This window comes from Macaca thibetana, chromosome 4, assembly GCF_024542745.1.
Source record: "Macaca thibetana thibetana isolate TM-01 chromosome 4, ASM2454274v1, whole genome shotgun sequence".
In the NCBI taxonomy this organism is placed as follows: Eukaryota; Metazoa; Chordata; class Mammalia; order Primates; family Cercopithecidae; genus Macaca; species Macaca thibetana.
In genome coordinates this window covers 39,584,176-39,602,973 of record NC_065581.1, presented here as the reverse complement: position 1 = coordinate 39,602,973, position 18,798 = coordinate 39,584,176, and the positions used below count along the sequence as shown (strand labels likewise).

At 42.4% G+C, this 18,798-nt stretch overlaps 3 protein-coding genes across 4 annotated transcripts in view; 2 read left to right on the top strand and 1 right to left on the bottom strand.

The window, feature by feature from the left end:
* DNAH8 (dynein axonemal heavy chain 8) overlaps positions 1 to 15,615 on the bottom strand; it is a 314,177-nt gene extending 298,562 nt beyond the window's left edge. Inside the window, exons 1-4 of one of the 2 annotated variants that reach the window (XM_050787538.1) lie at positions 15,338 to 15,615; positions 9,009 to 9,424; positions 8,737 to 8,871; positions 1,949 to 2,033 (exon numbers count right to left, since the gene is read on the bottom strand). In XM_050787538.1, the coding sequence (XP_050643495.1) occupies positions 1,949 to 2,033; positions 8,737 to 8,871; positions 9,009 to 9,401 (613 nt within the window). In that variant the 5' untranslated portion in view covers positions 9,402 to 9,424; positions 15,338 to 15,615. Of the gene's footprint in view, positions 1 to 1,948; positions 2,034 to 8,736; positions 8,872 to 9,008; positions 9,425 to 9,640; positions 9,808 to 15,337 lie in introns of those variants that run through there. The other variant, XM_050787537.1, reaches the window with a different exon arrangement.
* BTBD9 (BTB domain containing 9) overlaps positions 1 to 18,798 on the top strand; it is an 820,757-nt gene that overhangs the window by 240,900 nt on the left and 561,059 nt on the right. The gene's annotated exons all lie outside the window — the stretch shown is intronic.
* The window catches only part of GLO1 (glyoxalase I), a 453,994-nt gene that overhangs the window by 389,320 nt on the left and 45,876 nt on the right, over positions 1 to 18,798 (top strand). The gene's annotated exons all lie outside the window — the stretch shown is intronic.

Genomic DNA, 18,798 nt, shown 5'->3' with positions numbered 1-18,798 from the left:
CCTGAGGCCAGGAGTTCAAGACAAGCCCGGCCAACATGGCGAAAACCCGTCTCTACTAAAAATACAAAACACTAGCCGGGCGCAGTGGTGTGTGCCTGTAATCCCAGCTACTCAGGAGGCTGAAGCAGGAAAACCACTTGAACCGGGAGGCGGAGGCTGCAGTGAGCCAAGATCGCACCATTGCACTCCAGCCTGGGTGACGGAGTGAGACTCTGTTTCAACAACAACAACAACAAAGAAATGTAGATGAATATTTACCAAACTGATAAATGTACTTTCGTAAGTAGCAAAAATAATGATTAAAAATATGTGTACCCTTTGCTCTGGCAATTTCCCTTCTGAGAATTTCTCCTAAAATTTATTCCTAATCCACATAGATTTGTATTCAGTAATATTCACTGAGGCATTGTTTCAGGGAGTGAAAAGTTGTAAACAACCTAAATTCTACTGAGAGATCAGTTTGGAAAATTACAGTTATATCATCCTAATGAAATAAAACGCAAGTGTTAACATTTTAATTGGATAAATGTACTTATTGGCATAAAGAAGACAATATTATCAAAATTAAACAGCCACTATAGAATAATATCTAGAATTGGACCCCATTTTTATAAAATATGTATATAAACCAGTTATAGAGAAATATTAACAGTGTTTTCTCCAACTGATTGGGACTGTATTTTGCTTCTAATTATAGATATTTTATCTTTCTTCAATTTTCAGCTATTGTTTTAATTTTTAACAAGTTATAAAAATACAGACCACACAATAATCCTCCCACGATAAGAACCATGAGAGACAGAAAATCCACAAAGCCAACCTAGTTGCTAATTGTGAGTTTACATATTTTGTCAAAGAAGCAAGACTTAAATATTAAACAATTGGAGGAAGGTAGAAGAACACAATCAAGTACTATATTTACATGGATACTGTAAATGAGACAGGAATCTGGAGAATAGCCATGGCTGTGGGTTGGAACACCCTGGGAAGGGCTCTGTTGGAGGTGTTCTGAAGGAGGGGGCTAGGGTATGCTGAGTGGAGAGAAGAAAAGCAATCTGGAAAAGCCAGGAGAGCAGAGAAGGGGAAAAGAAATAACTCTAGTATGCAGAAAGCAATGAAGAGGGGCTTAAAGAGAGCAGCAAATTCACATCTGGAAGAGTAGGAGATCAGACTAGACAAGCACTGTGTGTCCAGATGACAGCGGGCCTTGAATAAATGAGATCTGGAGCCAATCCAATAAATAGCGGAACAATAAAAGATATATTTGGCAGGAATAAGCAGTACGGGTTTCAGAGGGAGAATCTGATTACAGAGATACTGGTTTTCAATCTGGAACACCAGGGAAGGCCTAGCCTGAGGCAGCAGAGGAACCAAGTGAGAAAGAAGCAATGGGAGGGATGTGTTGAAGGTAAATCCACAGGACTCTGATGATGAGTAGTCTCAGACCAAAAGAGTAACCCACATATCTAGTTATTAAAACAAAGTTTTAACAAGCTGGTAGCATGTTAATTAGTTCAGGCATAATATGCACAGTAGGGAAACCCAGCTATTCCAAGTGACAGCTGCAGCAGGCACAAGATGCTGCGACAGGACCGCAGGGGGCAGCTGCGGGGCTCTGGAGTGGTTTCACCACCACTTCTAATCATCTGGACAAAATGGCTCCACCTGTTTCGGGGAAAATGCAATTAAATTCTAATGAAAATGTGTATTCCCAGCAGAGGTCAATGATTTCTATAAGGATATTTTCTCCTGAAACATTATAGCAAGGCCTGAAACATGTATTTGGGCTGAGAATGTGTTGTTCTTAAGGCACTATATTTCTTATGCGTAAACTTCTGGTAACATTTTCTTTATAAATAAAAGATTATCTATGTATAAGAGAAAAAGTATGCTGCACTTTAACGTGCGTGGACTAATTACTGGCACATTGCCCTCATAAAATTCTTACCAATACCAGGTACATCTCCTTCTTGGTACAAAAATTTCAGTGTCTTACAACCATCTTTCACAAAAAAATTAGTAAATGCTTCCAGCTGTTAAATAAAAGAGAAAATGATAATCAGTCAAATGACTAAGGGAAAATTCTTGGTATTTTGTAGATGAAGAAGATGAAGCTCAAAGAGTTTATTCAAAGATACATAAAGGCAAGCTTAGAACCCAAACTAATTTAACACCAAAATTACTGTGCAATATAATATAGGTTGAAATATATTTCTGAACCTACATTAATGATCTACATATATAGTTTTGGGCAGCCACTTACCTGACCCTGCCCCAAGGAATCATATGGGGTAAATAGGTGAGTCCAACTTGAGGTAAATATTTTAATATTTAATATTTAATAAGAGAATTATTATTAAGATAAACTATTCTTAAAAGCTTACTTGGGGAACAGAAAATTTGCCTATTGACTAACTGTGTTGTTGACCAATTATTTGAGCAATTATGTTTTTAGGTATTGTAATTTGACCCATATTATAGCAAAACTAAAGTAAAAACAAATTATTATACTGAGATTCTTCCATATTTATGAGCATGAAGTTTTTATTCAATTACTTAGGAGTCAGTGTAATATCTTAGTAAACAGAAAACTAAATAGATAACATAAACAAAAGCCCTGAAATATCCTATGGGAAATACAAAGTCATATACCCATTCACCTAATCCCACTAATTCCCATACAGAAGTTGTTTGTTTGTTTGCTTGTTTGTTTGTTTGCTTGTTTTGAGACAGAGTTTCACTCTGTCACCCAGGCTGGAATGCGATCTCGGCTCACTGCAACCTCTACCTCCCAGGTTCAAGAGATTCTCTGGCATCAGTCTCCGAGTAGCCGAGATTACAGACTTCTGCCACCATGCCCAGCTAATTTTTGTATTTTTAGTTAAAGCGGTTTTCACCATGTTGGCCAGGCTGGTCTTGAACTCCTGACCCCCAAGTGATGCTCCAGCCTTGGCTTCCCAAAATGCCCGGATTACAGGTGTGAGCCACCCCACCCAGCCACAGTATCTCTTAATATACTGACGGCCTAGGGGAAGTATCCCAAGTGTAGCAAAGTCACTCCTCCTAGGACAGTGTTCTCAAATGTTAGTGTGCATCAGAAAATCACACAGAGGGCTTTTTAAAAACACAAAATGATTTGCATTCCTATCAGGTTCTAGGTGATGCTGATGCAACTGGTCCTGGGACCACATTTGAGAACCATCACCCTGGGAGATAAAACAAAGCCACCAAGATGTGCATAACTCTAGCCCTTAGTTCTCTACTCTTCCACCTCCCGTATACACCTGGGTCTCACATAATTACCACCTAAAAGGGACAAAAGCTGTCCACATACTTCTTCTTGCACAGCTCCATCAGTACTTTCTTGCTGACCCTTTAGCTGTGAAAGCACACAAATTCTCAAAAGCAGTGCACATGACTGGGATAAAAAGACATCAAAATATCAAATGCAATGAATCCTTGCATTTTAGATACATTGTACTCATGAGACTAGCAAAGGAAATGTGAGATCATGGACCAAAATCATGACTGTGAATTAAAAATTCACTTATATTACATAGCATTTTACCAACAGTTCATCTGAGTATCACCTAGTTAAAATGGCATTATTATACCCTTCTTACAGAAGAGAAAATTAAGGTAAAAAGAATTTAAGTAGGCCAGGTTCGGTGTCTCACTCCTGTAATCCCAGCACTTTGAGAGGCCCAGGTGGGCAGATTGCTTGAGCCCAAGAGTTCAAGACCAGCCTGAGAAACATGGCGAAATTTCCTCTCTATATAAATACCAAAAAATTTAGCTGGGCATGGTGGTATGTGCCAATGGTCCCAGCTACTTGGGAGGCTAAAGTTGGAGGATGGCCTGAGTCCAGGAGGTTGAGGCTGCAGTGAGCTATAATCACACCACTGCACTCCAGCCTGGGCAAAAGAGCGATAGTCTGTCTCAAAAGAAAACAAAAAAATATGTAAGTGAAGGACACAAAACACACAAGCACAGCACAGAACCTGGGATTGGACTTCAGCCTTGGGTGTCCAAATTTGTGCTCCTTCCACAGTACCACAACCCTGCCACCCAGTCACTGGAAAACATTGCCAGTAAGCCAGAAAAGAGATTATCTTGAGCAGTGCTGAATGAAGGGGGCAGGAAAGTGGGAAGGGGTAAAAGTGCCAACGCTGCAGAAACATCTGTATTGGTCAGGGTCCTAGCCAGAAAAGAATTCACACCCAAAGGGGTTTTTTGACAAAACTTTATAAATAAAAAGGCTATTTTGTTTATAAAATAAAAGACTATTTCTAGAGGCTAGAGCAGGATTAAAGGAAACTGCAGCACTAGTAGCAACAATGGGACTAGCAACAAAGGAAACCCATGATCCCCCAAGGCCTAAAGAGTTGAGAGCTAGAGGAAACAGAATGACTAGGGCCAGGTTGAGAACTGGAGATGCAGGCTGCTCAGGGAGCTACAACTATGGCAGCAGACAACCACCGTCAGGAACAGGGCCAGGTGGGGAGCTTCTCTCCCCTTCTGCCCTCCCATCTCCTGCTGTGCCTCCCAGTGGCTGAACCAAGTGGAAACCGGAGAGCAAGAGAGCCCACGTGATAGATTCTATTGCATTCAGCTTTCTATGCCACAGAGCAGGACAGAGACAAAGGGAGAATGGATCCAGAGGCAAACAAAGTAACCATCATACCATCTGTTGTCCACTTTTTTGTGGTGCCTTTACTGAGCTGCTTTCATCCTGGATTGCACGCCAGGCTTCACATTAAAAGAATACTTTTCCAGGCCCAGCGTGGTGGCTCACACTTGTAATCCCAGCCCTTTGGGAGGTCAAGGCTGGTGGATCCCTTGAGGTCAGGAGTTTGAGATCAGCCTGGCCAAGATGGCAAAACCCTGTCTCTTCTAAAAATACAAAAATTAGCTGGGCGTGGTGGCATGCACCCGTAGTTCCAGCTACTCAGGAGGCTGAGGCAGGAGAATCGCTTGAGCCTGGGAGGTGGAGGTTACAGTGAGCTGAGATCGCACCACTGCACTCCAGCCTGGGTAACAGAGGGAGACTCCGTCTCAAAAAAAATAAAAATAAAAAAATAAAAAACAAAAAACTAAAGAATACTTTTCCATATACCCCCAATTTCCTAAACTGCACCACACCAAATCATGCCACCCCTTGTTTCTTGTTCCATCTCCTTACTCACGTGGTCACCAACCTTGATCCAACCTATCATATGTCCTTGCCTTTTCCCCACAACCAAATAAGCATTCTAATCTTTCAGATTTTGACACTGGTTTCCCTACTGGGTACACGATTTTCCCTCCACTATGGCTTTGTACACTCACAAGCAACTTTTAAGGAAATACCTTTGGCAGCTTGATTCTTCCTTAATGCCTGCATTTCCCATTCCTTGCAGCCTAAGCAGTGTCTGGCCTGGACCATAATGACCTTCAAAGTAGAATCTAACCACATGGACCCAAAGTCTGAGACATATCCCAGGAATAGCAAATAGAAGGCTTTGTAGGCACATGCTACTGTAGCATGCTAGCCAGTAAGAATTCCTCCAAACAGAGAATACCAGCCCAGAAATCCAGATGGCAAATACTTAAAGTTGGATTACTGCAGGTGCCCACCTCCCCCACCCCACCTTAGTTCTAGCAGTTACCCTTTCATGAAGGCAGTGATCAGTACACAATGCCTATGCCTATACCCTTTGCAGAAGGTATAGGGATTCCAGTTGTGGTGTTATCCAAATTTGTGGCCCAGCAATTTTCAGGTGAAACAAAATCGATCACTTATCTTCCTTCCTCCTTAACCAAATGCAGGAATGATCCTCGGGATAGGCCTGAAGCCTGGGCCTACTAAGAAATGACTTTTTAGAAATTGGCCTCACCTTCTTCTCATTGTCATTATCTCAGGGATGCATATAAGGTTGTTTTGCACCAGTTGCTTAGAAAGGCTAGAAAGACATGTAGCCAGAATCGTCACAGAAACTAGAACTCATTGGGGAAAGGAGACCATTAAAACAAACAAACCCAACTTGAGAATGGCAAAGAAAATCCTCTTACTATTTGGTCGGCATTGTCCACAGTCAGGACCAGCTACAGAATTTGATGAACCCAGTGCAAAATGAAAATGAGAGACATTTACCAAAGAATTATCAAGAACTTCAAAATGGTGACAAAAGATCATCAAACCAAGCACAGTGACATTCTAAGCACAGGGGCCTCTGTAACTACACAGCCCATATATCCATGAAGCCAGCCTTGACCACAGCAGTAAATTCCAGCAGGGAACTTTGGTGACCTGGGAAACCACAACTTACTTCCAGTTGCTTGCTGTGACACCTCTTGTTTTATGTACACATCTCCATGAATTCTATATACTTTGTCATTATAATAGCTTAGAGCTATTGATGTCTTTGCATCAATCACATCCCCATCTAACTATTACAGCTACACAACAGGACCAAGAAAATGAGCAATCCCATTCCTACTGTCGGGGAACTGCCAGGACCATATTCTTATAAGGATACTGGACGACATGAAGCGCAGACAATTTTGCAGAATTTAGCAATGCACTGTATGAAGCAAGGGGTAGCTCTTTATTATTACTATTATTATTATTATTATGAGTTGGAGTCTCACTCTATCGCCAAGGATGGAGTCTGGTGGTGCAATCTCGGCTCACTGCAACCTCTGCCTCCTGGGTTCAAGTGATCCTCCTGCCTTAACCTCCCAAGTAGCTGGGACTACAGGCACATGCCACCACACCCAGCTAATTTTTATATTTTTAGTAGAGACAAGGTTTCACTATTTTGGTTAGGCTGGTCTTGAACTTCCGACCTCAAGTGATTTGCCCACCTCAGCTTCCCAAAGTGCTTGGATTACAGGTGTGAGTTGCTGCACCCGGCCGGGAGTAGCTCTTTTAGGCACTGTTCCATATAACCCTGGCTCCTAGAGCAAGCTAAAGAGTTTTGCCCATGTTTGATGACCCCTATAAAAGCAGGGGATATGGCCCCCATGGTGACAACCTCACCACAATCCCACCTCACCCCAACTCTCCCACCAGTGCATTCAGTGAGAAAATCCGCTCACCAGCAGTCTGCACCTGCTCACTGGTCTTTCTGGGATACCAGCCCAGTCCACTCCTAGGGTTGAGAAAAAGCCCAAGAAGCTAGTGGTAGTTTTATTGAAAATTATCTTAGAACCAGAGCTATGAGGAGGGAAGCTATGACACAAGTGTATCATACATTACTATAATTAGGGTGACCACATCAATTTATCATCCAAAACTTTTAGTAGTGTCAGGAGGTACTGTTAATCATGCCAGGAAAATAGGTATAATCCAGAACTGTCCCTGGCACACTGAGACATATGGTAACCTGACCTGCAATCACATCACTATTTCTACTACCGTATACTCATACAATAGTCACTGTTCCCTGACTTATTTATGCAGTTTTTCTCTACAAGTGATTTGCATATGTAGTTCATATAATCTGTACTTGCAAAATATTACCTACCGTCACTGAACTATGCCTCTAACTTCTTTTTTTTTTTTTTTTTTTTTTTTTTTTTTTTTTTGAGACGGAGTCTCGCTCTGTCGCCCAGGCTGGAGTGCAGTGGCGCGATCTCGGCTCACTGCAAGCTCCACCTCCCGGGTTCCCGCCATTCTCCTGCCTCAGCCTCCCGAGTAGCTGGGACTACAGGCGCCGCCACCACGCCCGGCTAATTTTTTTGTATTTTTAGTAGAGACGGGGTTTCATTGTGTTAGCCAGGATGGTCTTGATCTCCTGACCTCGTGATCCGCCCGTCTCGGCCTCCCAAAGTGCTGGGATTACAGGCTTGAGCCACCGCGCCCGGCCTATGCCTCTAACTTCTGACATCATTCTAAGCTAGAAGTTTAGCCAAAATTCTAGTTGCTAAGTCTTCTCTTCTTCCTCCACAACAGTAAACCTGACTAGAAATACCATTCAGCTGGGCCGGGTGCAGTGGCTCAGGCCTGTACCAGCACTTTGGGAGGCCAAGGTGGGCGGATCATGAGGTCAGGAGTTAGAGACCATCCTGGCCAACATGCTGAAACCCCATCTCTACTAAAAATACAAAAAAATTAAAAATAGCTGGGCATGGTGGCGCATGCCTGTAGTCCCAGCTACTCACGAGGCTGAGGCAGGAGAATCCAGAAGTCAAGGTTAAATAGTGAGTCGAGATTGCGCCACTGCACTCCAGCCTGGCAACAGAGCGAGCCTCCGTCCCAAACAAACAAATTAATTTAATTTAATTTAAAAAGAAATACCATTCAACTGGCTATAATTATATAAACTAAATCTTCTCCTCTAGTCAGTAAAATTCCAACTTTAATCTTTTTCTTTTTAGACAAGATCTCACTCTGTCAGCCAGGCTGGAGTACTCACCGCATCCTCCACCTCCCAGGCTCACGAGTTCCTCCCACCCCAGCCTCCTGAGTAGCTGGGACCACAGGTACAGTGTACCACGCCCAACCAATTTTTGTGTTTCTTGCAGAGACAGGAGTTTCGCCTTGTTGCCCAGGCTACTCTCAAACTCCTGGCCTCAAGCAATCCTCAGACCTCAGCCTCCCAAAGTGCTGGGATTACAGGCATGAGCCACTATGCCCTGCCCCAACTTTGTCTTTCTAAATGATTTTTGTTGTTGTTTAGGACAACTCTGTTTTCCTAAGTTAATCACTTACTCAAAGAGCAATTAAAATATAATGATAAGACTTAAACTTACAGATGGGCAATCCAAAATTAATTCTTCCACAGTTACTACGTCCAGGCCAAGATTTCCTGCTAGAATTTCAAATATATATTTGTATGAAGGGTCAATTTTCTGTCTTCGGCTTTCCCTTGCCTCTCTAAATCTTGCCTAAGGAATGAAAACCAAGAGTCAAAATTGCAATTCTGCAGAAAAAAAAATCAAACTATTTCATATTTTGTAAAGTAAAAGTATTTCGTATTTGTAAAGGAAAGTGGCACGCATGAAAAATCTTATTAGAAGCAAACCTGTCTCTCTTTTAATGTTTCCTGCAGAGTGGGAAGGCCACTCATACTCCGGCGGTACCTGGAGGACCGCCGGGAAGACGGGGAGGACAGCACTTCCGAAATCACTGATTGAACTGGTCGCGGTGCAAGCCTGGGTCGAACTCTATTCAGATCCCCTTCATCATCATCCGGAAGAACTATCCCTTCTTCAGAAGGAATGAGATCCCGATAATCCACCACAGAAGGAACATCATCTTCTGGGGAAAGAGAGAAATTATCTTCCTCCGGAGCCTCCACCGTTGGAGGGCGCGGGGCCTCTTCCTCCTCTGAACGGGGAGGGCCAGCCTCTTCCGTAGGGGGAGGAGCCTCTGCTCCCTCAGAGGGGGCGCCGCCTTCTTCGGCATCCTTCTCCATCCTCTGTCGTTATGCTTCAAAACCTAGAATTATAACAGAGGTTCGTTTAAAACTACAGTAAATTGAGTGTTGTACGTTTTTATTCCTCCCCTTTTAGCTAGACAAGCAGCAAAATCATCAAGTTCCACCTTGCCATATTATCTAAGGAAGCTTAGTTTATGGGGCAGGAGAGGTGATATTTTTAGTGAGGACAGCACACACACACACACACACACACACACACACACACACACACACACCTGGGAGCTTTTTCAAACTTTAAGTGCTCCTCCTGATTATGTTATGGCCCTAGGGGACTGTCCCTCCACGCACATCCCATCCCTGCCATAGTAACCCGGCAATTCATGGGAGGGCACCTGTCCTCAGGTGCCTTAGGGCTAAAAAAAGATTGAGAGCCACTAAATTAGAGGACAGAGTGTAGATCACTGCCAAGGTACTCACTGTGCAAGAGACCAAGCAAAGAACTTCGTGAACTCTAAATGTTCCTTGCTTCAAGGAACTCTGTGATGCAATACAGTTCATCAATCAGACATTCTACTGTCTGCCATCTCATCTACCATAAAAGCATAAAACATCCTCTTAGCAGCCAAAATAAATAACCCCAAGACCAAACAGAAAGTCCACACTGAAAAGTGATTGTGACTATTTATTGAGGCAATGGTACTATAGAAAGCATAAATGTAGCCTACCTAATCAGAAAAGCTCTGATAATAAAGAAGTGTAGAAGTAATGAGCACATAACCATGGAAATTAGGGGACGCCAGTGGAAGAAGAGATGTCAGCTACAGACAAAAATCATATTGTAGGACAGTAACGATGCCTCCAACCAAATAAATATGTTTTCAGGATGTGGTTAAAATCCAGAAACCAGAATAATAGTAAATATTTGGAGAACAAAAGGATACATTCCCAAACACGTAAGAAGACAGAAAAAGAGGTTTCTAGTGAGAAATTCTGAGGACACAGATGCAGACCTGGCCTAAGTAAGATGGAGCTTCTTACAATGGGTCACCAGCAGACACGACACAGAGCCAGCCTGTCATCTATGCCCCACAACTGCCCTTTCCAAGTTTTCCAGAGAACTCATAAACAGCTGTAATTGTTTGTTTGATACCCTTAATTGGCCTACTCAAGGACAAATTGACCTATCTTTTAGCTGCCAGTTAACCAGTTTACCCACCCACTGCCCCTAGAATGTGTCAACATAAACCATTGTTCCCAAACTACTATCGGCAGGGTTTTTTTAGCCTTCCCTCTCCCCACTCCCTTTCTCTTTTCTCTTTCTCTCTCTCTCTCTCTCTCTCTTTTGTGACAGGGCCTCACTTTACCACCTGGGCTCAGGTGCAGTGGCATGATCATAGCTCACTGCAGCTTTGACCTCACAAGCTTGTGACCCTCCCACTTCAGCCTCCCAAGTAGGTAAGACTACAGGTGCATGCCACCAGCCTGGCTTATGTATTTATGTATTTATTATTTTTATTTTTCGTAGAGACAAGGTCTTGTTATGTTGCTGAGACTGGTCTCATGGTACTGCCAAACAGTACCAGTACTCAAGCTCCTGGCTTCAAGTGATCATCCCACCTCAGCCTTCTGAGTAGCTGGGACAATAGGAATGTACCACCATGCATGGCTAATTTTTTTATTTTTCAGTTTTAGAGACAGGGTCTCACTCTGTTGCTCAGGCTGGTCACAAACTCAATAATTCTTAAACTTGGTTTTTTGAGGTAATTTTCTATATGTTTGTTCCTCTTCATTCTTTTTCCTTTTGTCTCCTCTGCACATTTTCAAACAACCTGTCTGAGTTCAGTGATTCTTTCTTTGCTTGATCTGCTGTTGAGAACCTCTAGTAAGTTTTTTAGCTCAGCAAATGTATTTCTTAATTCCAAAATTTATGGGTTTTTTATCTCAATCTCTTTGTTAACCTTCTCTGATAAATTTCTGAATTGTTTTTCTGTGTTATCTTGGAGATCACTGAGTTTCCTTAAAACTGCTATTTCGAATTCTTGGTCAGAGGGTTCACATATTGCATTCTTATTAGGGTTAGTTGCTGGTTTCTTGCTTTGTCCTTTTGAAGAGGTCATGATCCTCTGTTTGTTATTGTTTCTTGTGAATGTATGTGTATGTCTTTGTGTTGAAGGATTAATTATTTACTACAGTCTTCTCTGGCTGGTTTTGGTTTTTATTGGATATGTCTGCTTAGAGACTCTTTATAATTTACCTGTGGATTTTCTTTTCTTTTTCACTAGGTCACTGACTCATTTCCAGCACTAGATGTCAGCTTAAGCCTCGGTTTGCCTCAGTTCTAGTAATCAGATTGCTGCCCATCCAAAATGGGGGAAGTCCTAAAGGGATTATCCCAGCAGTGTGGGAATGCTGGATAGGGGTTCATGCCTAAGGGAACTGGGGAATGAGCTTCCTACAGCATGGTACTGCCAAACAGCAACTCTGATTTGGTGTCTTCTTTGGCCAAGTTACAGAGCAGAGCTTCCAGGACTGGGGATGGTAGTCCCATCTCCCTCCTTCGTCTCTGGCTATCCTCGGGGATATTTCTCCCTTTAGTACTGTTGATACTGCCTGTGGATTGAGGCAGGAACAGATCTCCTGCCATGGAACCCAAGATGGTAGGAAAGTTGGTTGTTCACTTCAATCTCACTTTGCCCATTAGAGAAACCATAAGACTGGGGGAAATTTTCCATTTGCCTGGTGCCAGGCAGACTGGGGATAAGGAGTGTCATGCTATGGAAGTCCAATTCTCTTACCATCTGCTTAGAGGTTTTTTCACTTCTCTGTGGTACTAGAAATGATCTCATCCTTATATCTGAGTTTTGGGATATTGCTGGTGATAATCTTAACATCGTGTGTTTGTTTCCATTTTCTGGTGGTAAGGGAGAAGAAGCCAGCTTGCTTCTATGCCACCATTTTGAAACACAATGTCAGGCTGCATTTTTTAGCTTGGTAGGGTTTTAGGGCTGCACCTTAATGGTTAGCCCATTCACAGTAAAAATATTTGGTGGCAAGTCTAATGCTGGGCAGAATAGGTGTCCATCTGTGAAACAGCAGCCCAGGCATTCCTCTGACACTAGAGGGAGTGGGCTGTGATGATCAGCTGCGTTAGCTACACCTCTTCCAGGTCTCTGGAGAAGCCCCGCCTCTTGTCTTAAGAATACAACTTCACAGTGGATTGGATGAAAAAATATACATCATGGTATACTATGCAACCAAAAAAAAAAAACATGTCTTCTGAAGGAACATGAATGCAGCTAGAGGCCATTATCCTAAGTGAACTAACGCAGAAACAGAAAACCAAATACCTCATGTTCACACTTATAAGTAGGGACTAAACACTGGGTATACATGGACATAAAGATGAAAACAACAGACACTGGGGGTACAAGAGGGGGAAGGGAAGGATGGGGGTGAGGGTTGAAAAACTACCTATTGGATACTATGCTCACTATCTGGGTGACAAGTTTAATCATACTCCACCAAACCTCAGCATCATGCAATAAACCTTTGTAAGAAATCTTCATATGTATCCCCTGAATCCAAAATAAAAGTTGAAAAAAAAAAAGACTACTTCAAGCCACAAATACTCAACAACCAGAGCTAATGTAACACCCCCTAGATATCTTGCCTGAAATCCAGCCAAGACAAGAATTCCTGAAGAATTCAGTCTCATTTAGAAGATAAAGTAACCTATATGAATCAATCAAGAATGTTAAATTGTGACGTTCTGCTGAAAAAGGAATTTAAAGAAGGAAGAGATAAATGTGGACAAAATAGACAGAGAGGATTTCATGGAGGATTTGAACATTAGTTGGCCTTAAAGGGTGAGTAGGAGTCAATAAGAAGCAGAGGGAAGAAATGTAAACAGAGAAGTAAAGAGGTAAACTATAAAAAGCTATGAACAGGCCAAATCAGGGAAAATTTGGCTGGGAAAAAAGAGTTTAGAACTACATCATATCATATTCATTATTCCAAAAGACCACAAACAGCAAGGATTCAGAATCTGTTAAAATAAGTAATAAATGTAGTTTTTATACAAGCAGACTTTTGTGACTGTGAACACTGACATACAGACTTTGTTTCTGTGAATACGAGTGTCTGTAAACACTGAAAATTGATAATCAGGGACTAATCCCTATTGTGTGTCAGAAAAAAATAAATTATAAATAATTTGTTATAGTTTAAATTTTGTTAAAATAGATCATATATCTAAGATTCCCAAAGAAATATATAAATACATGACCACTGCCATTTTGGAGAGATTTCACTTAAGGAAATTGTAGAATCTTCCCTCTAATGAAATACTGTAATTTGAGATGCATTTTCAACATGGTTTTTGAGTGTCAAATATTCCTTAGCAGGTGACAAACTCTAAATACTAAAAGATCAACTTATGACTTCCAAAGAGTGATGCAATTATTTAATTTTAAATTAGAAAATGTATGCAACTACTTTATATAGAGGAATTCCTAAAAACTATAGCAAAAATGAAAAAATCTTACCAACTATGTGTATATATATAGATATTCTCTATATATGTATACACACACACATACACACAAGGTTGGTGGTTCACTGCAACATGTTTGTAATAGCAAAAACAAGCAAGAAAACACACAGACACACACACACTTTGGAAACAACCAAGATGTCCCTCAATGAAGGGCCCACTAATTGTTCTGTACTACCCTTGTTCAATAAAATTTTAATGTATCATTATTGATACAAAGAATGAGGAGGGCTATATATGCAGATATGTAAAACTCTCTAAGACATACTGTTACATAAAAAAGCAAGATACATTGCATAACAACACCACCCCATAAATGTTTTAAAGTGGTGTATATGTGTACATATGGTATTTCATCAATTCTAAGATGCATACTTTAAGAAGGTTTAATCTGCAGCATTTTTTTGTTTCTCAGCACTTTTTTCTTTATGCAGTTACATAAAATACCTAATTTGCATGTATAGAATTGCAAAAAAAATTGTACTCAGTAATAGTTTAGATTTGATAAAGTGCATTATAAGCTTTCTAGGGAGAATACACAATAAATTATTAACAAGAATCACTCTGAGTGAAAGAGATTGAAGAAGGGAAGTAGAAGAAGAATTTTTACTTTCCAATTTTCTAACTTTCGGTATGGTTCTTTTCTAAAAAAAAAAAGTCATGTGTACATTTTAGTTGTATTATATGCATATCATATATAGTAACATCCATGACCAGCCTAGGCAACATGGAGAAACCCAGTCTTGACAGTAAATGGAAAAAATTAGCCAGGCGTGGTGGCATGCACCTGTAGTCCCAGCTACTTGGAGGGCTGAGGAGGGAGGATAGCTTGAGCCCAGGAGGTCAAGGCTGCAGTGAGCCAAGATGGTGCCACTGCACTCCAGTCTGGGTGACAGAGTGAGAACCTGTCTTAAAAATAAATAAATAAAAAAAATTAGGACCTAAAATTCCCTACAAATCTACCCCCAAGCATTCACATTCTGCTGACCCATAGAGCACGGAGTGAATGTGGCATCAATACTTGTTCACTTTCTCTGGGTCCTTCTCTCCTTCACAGACAACTTGCTCTGTTGTGCAGGCTGGAGTACAGTCATGCGAGCATGGCTTATTGCAGTTCTTACCTTCTGGGCTCAAACGATCCTCTTACTTCAGCCTCCCGAGTAGGACTAAAGGCATACGCAATCACATTTGGCTGTTCTCTTTTGGTTTGGGTTTTGGTTTTTCTGTAGAGATGGGATCTCACTATGCGGCCCAGGCTGGATGCAATCATTTTCAATTCCCACCATCCGTTCTCCTTAAGTTTAATTTTAAGGATTCAGTGAACTTCCACAAAGTCATCCCTGGTTATTTTCAGGAGCATTCCCAGGTGTTGGACTCCTCCACACCTAGGAATACTACAGTAAGTGAGCAAGTTGCATACCTGTGTGCTGGGTACAGCCAATTCAACCACCCCCTTTTCTCCTGCACCCGTTTCTGTAACCCTGTCCCAAATGCATTAGTTCATTCAACAATATTGAGCATCTTCTGCATGTGTGGCCACTGTGGCTACATAAAAGACTAAGGACTTCTCCAAAGCAAAATGCACAATCAAATCGGTGTGACAGACTATTGAATACAACACAAGATGGACAAGATGGTCAATGTCAATGACAAGTGAATTAACAAAAGGCTGAGGGAGCTCAGCAGGCAGCAAAACTTCTGGAAAAACAAAACTTGACAGAGAAGGTACCACACGAGTCAAGTCTAAAGAAGAGTTGTCAGGAGAAGATGGGAGAGAGAAACATTCTAGGCAGAAGGTGGGGACAGTGGGGTACAAAAGCAGAGAAGCAAAAACAGACACAACTAGCTTGGGAAAAGTGGTAAATTCAGTGATGACACTTTTGGGCTAGAGGGGAATGAGCAGGGTAGAGGAACGGGAAATAAGCCTGGAGGGATAGGTATTTTTTTGTTTTATTTTTGAATTTTTAAAAATATATAGGTGTATGGCTGGGTGGGGTGACTCACGCCTGTAATCCCAGAACTTTGGGAGGCCGAGGTGGGCGTATCACAAAGTCAGGAGATCGAGACCATCCTGGCTAACACTGTGAAACCCCGTCTCTACTAAAAATACAAAACAAAACAAAAAAATTAGCTGGGCGTGGTGGCGGGCGCCTGTAGTCCCAGCTACTCGGGAGGCTGAGGCAGGAGAATGGCTTGAACCTGGGAGGCAGAGATTGCAGTGAGCTGAGATTGCGCCACTGCGCTCCAAGTTGGGTGACAGAGCGAGACTCCGTCTCAAAAATATACATATAGTATATATGTATAATTTTTATTTTAATAGCTTTTGGGGTACAGGTGGGTTTTTTTTACATGGATGCATTGGATAGTGGTGAAGTCTGCGATTTCAGGGTCATCCAGGTAGTGTACATTGTACGCGATATGTAGTTTTTTCATCCCTCACCCCCCTCCCACCCTTCCCCTTCTGAGTCTCCAAAGTCCACTATACCCCTGTGGATGCCTTTGCGCAGCAATAGCTTAGCTCCCACTCATAGTTGAGAACGTGCGGTATTTGATTTTCTATTCTCAAAACCGAGGGTGGGTGTGAAGTAACTTAGATGTCCAGTGAAGAGACTGACGAAGGGCAGTGACTCAGCTGGGGTTTTGAAGCAGGGGTTCCCTGAGTTCAACTAACAGAGGTGGAGGGCTGAACTGTAGCGTGGATTCCAGTCCTCTAAAAAGAAGGAAAGCGAGGCGGGGAACCCGGCTGCAGCAGGGCCTCCCGGGCAGGGGCCGGCCGCTCACAGCGCGCCCCGACCAGGCACTTACCAGCCGCTCCCCGGGCCCCGATGCTCCGACCACTCGGCCCACTGAGGCCGGCCTGCGCGGCTGCGCTGCTCCGGGGGAGCTGCTCCAGGGGTGCGGCCCGGAGCGAGGCTGACGGTTGGGAGTCCGAGACAGGCTCGCTCCGGGGCGCCGTTCCCTTCCGGAAGCAGCTGGAGGGACACGGGCAGCCCCCGCGTTCACCAATGAAGGACGCAGACACCGAGCCCAAGGACTGAAACGTTGTTTAGAGGGCCCCGGGCACTGAAGGGCGGCTTCCTGGAGATGGACATTTGGAGTGCGGTGCCAGGGGCTTGGGAGGATTCCCGCGTATTCGTGGAAATACGGAAATATATAACATAATGTTTTCCATGACCTTTACAATTGCTGAAGTTACTTAGTGTTTTCCTGGAGAACCTAAGAAATGTTTCCTGGTGAGTCAGTGTGTTCAGAAACCTGTGACTGATGAGAGAGAAAGATTCTGGGAGAAAACTGACTTCTCTCCCAAGTCCTCCTCCTCCCCTCTCCAGTACGTTTCTGCTTTTGCTGTAACTGCCGGACATGATGTGAGCGGTTCGTTTTTAGTTGGGTGTGTTAACCAAAGAAAAAAAATGTAGTCATTTAAATAGTTAAAATTAGTTGTATTCAGATGTCTTACTGAGGACTGCAATTCGGGAGAGTCAGAGACCTGTGAGACTGCTCCAAAGCTTAGGTGGCATGTGATGGGAAGTGGCACCAGATGTGCTCAGCAGTTGCATCAAGTGAACTCAGCAGTTACATTTGAGCAAAATCTCATCAAGGGTGGGGTCCAAGGGTACATCTGGTTATAGATTATAAAGGCATAATCATTAATCCTATCAGTTATTATCCTATTATGTACAGGAAGAGGCATGAGTTAGGATCTTTGAACTTTTGCAAGAACAGATTCATGCAAGAGATGTCATCATCTTCAGCGGCATTCTTCCAGGGGCTGCACTTAGTCACTGAGTTAAGGGATTTGTGAAATTTGACTGCCAAAGATTCTCTGACATTCTGCTGGCAAGCAGAATGAGCAAATATAGCTTCTTACATAAACTATTTTGTCTCACAGGTGTGAAAGTCAGTCTTTGAATGTTGAGCAGATCAATGTGAAATGAGGACGGAAAGGTCTGTCAACTAAAAAAAAAAAAACAACAATTAATATAAAAAATCACAAATTAAATAAACCATAATCCATCCATATTAATAGACATTACTCAGTGATTATACAATATAAGCTTATGGGGGCAAGGGATTCCTGCATATCCCTGCTGAGTATGCCAAAATGCAAGACCTACCTGCCCTCTAACTCTGAGCCACTTCCTTCACTGATCTGTAAGCAACTAAGTAGGCTACAGCAATCAAGGCATGAGAAGGCACAATTGCTCACTTCCCAGGGGAAAGGGACTAGCTTGTTTGCTGCTCCATACGAAAGATGCTGAGCACTTAGCCCCAGATTCTTTACCTGCCTCCCAGTTCACTGCCTGCATCTGGACCCATGGGGTTGCCCAGTGGGACTTGGGTTTGGGGGAACTGGCCTCCCATATGATACTCCTGCCATTTGTTGGCCTACGGGTAATAAGTGCTCTCCCTCTCGTCCATCGAATCTCATTGTTTACTTTTCGCACTGATGGAGCTGGGGCAGGTTTTATACTTGCCATCTTTTCCTGTCTCTATTCTCTCTCTCTAGTCTCATATGGTAAGAAACAAAACAGAATAGCATATTCCTTAATAAAGAGCCTTAAATATATTCATTCATATGCTTTAACCTGCAAATGCCTCTTTTGAAAATACATTCCTAAGAAATAATACTAAATATGGAAAGAGCTTTGGTTCTATAGATGCTTTGCTGTATTAGGTTTGTAGCACTGTGATCCATGCAATAGTTTCATTAACTCTGGCAGAAAACTAGCTTCATGGAATACTGCCAAATGATAGCACTCCTGAGAATGCCTGAGATATAGGAAAACTGTACCTTCCGCAGAGTTCTCTTGAGGCTTAACAGAAAGTAAACCCCATGCAGCACTTATATAAGACATTAAGTGCCCACGATCCTGAGTATTT